The 5476-nt window shown below is 41.3% G+C and overlaps 1 protein-coding gene across 1 annotated transcript in view; it reads left to right on the forward strand.

The window, feature by feature from the left end:
* The window catches only part of acbd6 (acyl-CoA binding domain containing 6), a 49347-nt gene that overhangs the window by 1597 nt on the left and 42274 nt on the right, over window positions 1-5476 (forward strand). The window contains exon 4 of the mRNA XM_019897259.1: window positions 3223-3299. Coding sequence (XP_019752818.1) covers window positions 3223-3299 — 77 coding nt within the window. The remainder of the gene's footprint in view (window positions 1-3222; window positions 3300-5476) is intronic.

A 5476-nucleotide genomic window follows, 5' to 3' on the forward strand; every position in this document is an offset into this window, starting at 1 on the left:
ATATATATATATATATACTGTATATATATACTGTATATCATACCCTATATGATCCAATCAGATAATATTCTTTGAAGTTATTTCAATTGAGCTAAATAATATAAATAATCACAGCTTCTTTGGATAAATTGCTATTTACAATCAAATGTTACCAGTGCAGGCGTCGGGGGTTCGGTTCCTACTCAGGGCTGGTGCAAATGTTAGTGTGACCAGTTATTTGTAACGCTCTGTACCCTGTGATTGACTGGGGTTTTTTTTTTGTTTGTTTGTTTTAAATAAATTATGCAGTTCTGTGTCCTTGCCAGTAGAGGTCAGTCTCACTGCATCAATTACAATCTTTGGTTTATGGAAAAAAATAGACACCCCCACGACAGTTTTTAACCAGCGAGACGTTGTCATAGACCGTGTCTGTTTGTAATGTGACACAAGCGAGACCGCTGACGCTCTTGTGTCAAGAGAATTTGTGTTGCCCCTGGCAAGGCATCTCTTGGGGGCAGCTGCAGACTTCTTTCGTCACAACAATAATTTTGCACTCTGAGCTTCTCATTGGAGCACTGCTCAAGTCGAAATGTGTGAGGAAGATTATGACAAGATATTAAAAGCCTTATTGTAGCTGAACCTTTTCTTCAAAATGACCCGCAGGACAGGACAAAAGGAGAAATTCGTTAAAAAAAAAACAAAAGAAATTACTCAGGATAAAATACACATTTAATGGCAATAAAATTTCTGCCAATTTTGCATGCATTGCACAACATTTCTATAAAATATTTTTCTCATGGGATATCTTAGAATGAATAAAACACATTGAAACTTTGATCATGAAGATGTAGCTGAATAATTAAAATCTAGGGACGACAGTGTGTGTCCTAAGCTCAACCAAATAAGATTGACATAGTTTTATTTTACACAGTAAGTGTGTCAATATGAGTCATTTTGATTTATATATATATATATATATATATATAATATATAATTTATTTATTTATTTATTTTTCTGGATTCATAGTCATAATGAACATGTAAGCCTGAAATTGTTGTCCACCGTGTCATAATGGGGTAAATGTGTGTAGTGTAGGCCAAGTATGTAGAACACACAAGGAATTTGTCTCCGGTAATCCGGGCTACACTAGTATCATCATAAACAACGACATGACAAATAAGTATGGCAGGACATTCCCGTAATGTAAGTGTACCGTTGTGTGGTGGTACCACCCAATGACAGCTGTGAGACAATGTGCAAAGTATCAAGCAGAGCTAAAGTGATCAGTGGTAGAATACAATATTATAACAGTTATGCAGTTGGTGCAGAAAATCATTGCACCATTTTAAAGTGACAAGTAGCAGTATTTGTCGTACAACAAGTGTGCAATTGTGCAGATGCTTTCCATCTTGGCTCTGACCCTTCTTTGTAGCATTTGCATCCTTCTTACCTTCATTGAAAACCCCAAATTGTTTCAAGGTGTGATTGTGAGTGTGATTCTACCATGTGAGCCTACCCAAACCGCTTGCCCAAATTCAACTGGGATTGGCTTCAGCTCACCCGTGGCCTTAATTAGGACAAGCGTGATAGAAAATGGATAATGTCACAATGTAGGCTTTGGATTAAGAGCTTTCCATTGCTGTACGTATTTTGGTGAATGTGAGCAAAGGGAGTCCACATAAGGATGCCTTTGGGAAAATAGGCAAAATGAATTGAAGTGTTTGTGCCTGAAAAGCCTTTTATGATTGTGTGCACCGTTTCTGCTGATCACCGTTTCTCCTTCTTTGGTCCCTCCATGTTCAATGCCTGTCCTCTTCCCGTTAATGTGGCCCCGCTCCCCTCTTTAACCCTCCGTTCATTGTTTGCTCTTCTTCCTTACTTATGTCACTTTAATGACGTCACACTCATACTCCCGACCACGCTTGACACCTTCTTTTTTCTTTGGAGAGGAGCGAGCGGAAATAATTGCTGACTTTACCTCATTGCCACACAATGCCAGTGAGGCAGTCGAGCATGCTGCCTGCAAATGTCCAAACCTGAAAAGAAGCTGATTGTATTACCACAGCCTGTATCTTGGAAGCGCCGTTAAATAAGTAGTGTATAGACAGAGAAACAGGGCCGAGAATAATAGCCAGAAGTCGACCTTTGTTCCTGCTTCAATTGTTCAGAAGATACTGGTTTTATATTAGATTATACTGCAGGGAAGCAGGGACAGCGCATCAGCGAATATTCTGTTTCGCAAGTGGATTAGTTTGTCCCAAAAGTGCACGCATCGTTATTTCACTTGTCGTGTTTCCCCCCCGACTTTTTCCATTTTTATGAAATCAGGTTTGTGTCGGCTTCTTTGGAAGTCAAGTTTAGTCACTGAAGAATAGGCTGGGGTTGGAAGAAAACACAAATTTAATGAGGAATGCCATAAAGGAGATAATGCAGTTGGGCACAGGCCTATTTAAGGCCAAATTGTTGGATTAGAAACTGAGTACCCACCGCATGCGCATGCCTGAATTTTATTAGGGTGCATGTAATATTTACTGAGACATTTGGGAAAGAGTGGCACAAGACCTGCATTGTTATTCACATCTATACCAAAACATATTGGGTTCTTGCCTGGTCCGTAGGCCACCCCTTCACTTTTGCAGTGTTGGAAAGTGAGCCTTCACAAACCAAAAAAATATCATGAAACAAAACTTAAAAATCAACCCATTTTACCTGTTTCATGCACCATTAATGACAACCTGTAACCTGATAACACAATAAGCTGTCCACTGTAGTAACCGCTGTCCCTGAGAGGGTTAAACTATTTGAAGTTAGGTGAGGGGCTTTAAATCTTGCCTGAAATCCTCTCACAAGGAAGGAACAGCTCCCACTTTGAAAATCACTAACGATCACTCACTTACTGGCACAACATTAACCGTGTTACTGCCAGGGGCATAGCATATGTACAGGTGTCTTGCTCCCGTGGTTATTATTTATTATTTATAAGATCGGGTCTGAAACTCGTCTTGCATTTTCCTTTTTTAATTTTTTTTTTTTTTATGCATCAGAAGTTCAAAGGTTAAACACAACAGTTTTGTATAGGCTTGCTAATACATCAATGCTGGGCCTGAACTTTTGTCTCTTAGCAGTACCAAAGTAAGGATTGTGGCACGTTTAGGGTTTTTCAATGTCAAGTTGTGCCCCAGTGTGATTCTTTCATATTTATTTATGTTAACTAACTCGTGCGTGTGATCTGTGTGTGACAGGAAAGCCGAGGAGCAGAAAGGAGAACGGGCTTCGGAGGCGCAGCTGTCAGCTCTTTGTACCAAGAGGAGACCATCAGGTAGTAGAATTACAAATACACAAAAAGCCAACCAAATATATTATAGCACTTTCTGAAAGAAAGCTTCTGTTCTTTGACAAAAGAATGTGAAAAGTCAGCGGAATTGTGGAGTTGGCTGATCCCGCAGTGCTCACATCACCTTGGTCCTTGGCTTTGCTCTGTTTGATTACATTCAACAGAGCAGAACACACACTCCTCATTTATGTTAATGGAATATTTTCTCCCATTTCCTCATGCCTGGCAGACTTACTCAAGCTTAAAGACCTCATCTTCCTTCCAAATGAAAAAAAAAAAAAAAGCAGCCCTTTTGGCAATTGAAATGAGATGTTTGAATCCTGCTGGTTTCTCGCTTTATAATTAGTATGCGCGGTTTTTGGAGACGCCGGCCAGTGTCTCTCCTTCATAATTATGTTAGCATTGAAGGAAAGAGGGGGCGTGATGAAAACGTGGTGGGCACACATTTACATTCCCAGAACTCTGACTCCGCTCGCAGGTAACAACCATGCCCCCGTGCCCAAACGTACACGCCTCTCTACACTCAACGCGATTGCGTTCGAATCCAAGCAGAACTCGCCGGCACTGTCACATTGATTGCTCTGCTGCATTCCAATTTCATCTTTGCTCGCAACCGCAAACACACAAAACACTCACCCTTCAATATTCAACAGCTACGCACCTGTCAGAGTTAATTGCATTGATCTCCCCTCACCTCACTCTCAAGACGCGCGCTTGTGTGTATTGATAAAAAGCGGCATTGATTTGCAATATCACAACGTTACCGAGCTGATCAGCGTGTGATTGAGGAGGCTTTGAGCGCCCCGTTTGTAATCCCCTCGACAAAACATGCTGATCAACGCAGGTCGGGAGGCTTTGTTGCTTCGGCCCCTTTGACGGTAGCAGGCGCTGAGTTATTTCACTTCTCATTGCTTCTTTATTGTGTGTGTGTGTGTGTGTGTGTGTGTGTGTGTGTGTGTGTGTGTGTGTGTGTGTGTGTGTGTGTGTGTGTGTGTGTGGGGCCAGTTTCATCTGATGGATGAAGGACATATCTTCTCGTATATCAGACTGGACGCCCACACGCACGTATACACACAGTGCACATGAGGAGCTTTTTTTCATGACTGGGTAGCTGGTGACCTTCCCAGCATGCATTGCTGCACTGTTGATGTCACACTGCTTACAGGAGCCGCATTAATCATTTGTTTGTTCCGTGTTTGTAGAGCATCACATTGTAGAATTACAGGCACACACAATACAGATGTTTTGGTATGTAAAGATTTTTTTTTCTTTGGCACTAAAGTGTATAATATAGGGATCCCTGTCCGATCATTGACAAAAGACTGATGAGCTGGCCGATTGATTAGTTACTGTGGGAGACGGATGGTGGCCACACATCAGGAGCACTTGGGGTCACCGTGGCCATCGGGCAAAGGAAGGGAGTGGGCGTGTCCGAGCGGGAAAGTCATGAATATACATTGCGGCGGTAATCAGGAATATGTAAATGCATGAGATCATACAAAACGTTGCGGTGATAAAAGTGTAATGAGTTATTCATGATTCATCACAGGCTGATGGGCACAACGCCGAGGGAGGGAGAGACGGGGGAGTAAGATGAGAGAATGTGTTGTTGAAACAATATGAAAATAGCTTCACTCCAAACAACTAAATTGTGAGGAGTCAATGACAGATTTTGTATTCAATATAAGCACATGACCTGGTTACTGGTATAACGTTTTTTTGTTTGTTTGTTTTTTTTCATGATCAAGAACAAAAACAAGCTTAGTTGCGTTAGTGTTGAGAATCACTGGATCACTACACGTTGCTCCTCCTCTATTTCCTAATCAGTACAAACAAGTTTTCAGGACGTTTCACCTCCTTGCTCTGGATGACTATTGATTTGTGGTGCACTCGGTTACTGGTGAATGGCCGTAAATAATCGGCAACAGCCCAACGCTATTTAAAAAAAAAAAAAAAATATATATATATATATAAGCTTAGTTGCGTTAGTGTTGAGAATCACTGGATCACTACACGTTGCTCCTCCTCTATTTCCTAATCAGTACAAACAAGTTTTCAGGACGTTTCACCTCCTTGCTCTGGATGACTATTGATTTGTGGTGCACTCGGTTACTGGTGAATGGCCGTAAATAATCGGCAACAGCCCAACGCTATTTAAAAAA

Source organism: Hippocampus comes, unplaced genomic scaffold (genome assembly GCF_001891065.2).
Source record: "Hippocampus comes isolate QL1 unplaced genomic scaffold, H_comes_QL1_v1.1 scaffold22, whole genome shotgun sequence".
NCBI lineage: Eukaryota > Metazoa > Chordata > Actinopteri > Syngnathiformes > Syngnathidae > Hippocampus > Hippocampus comes.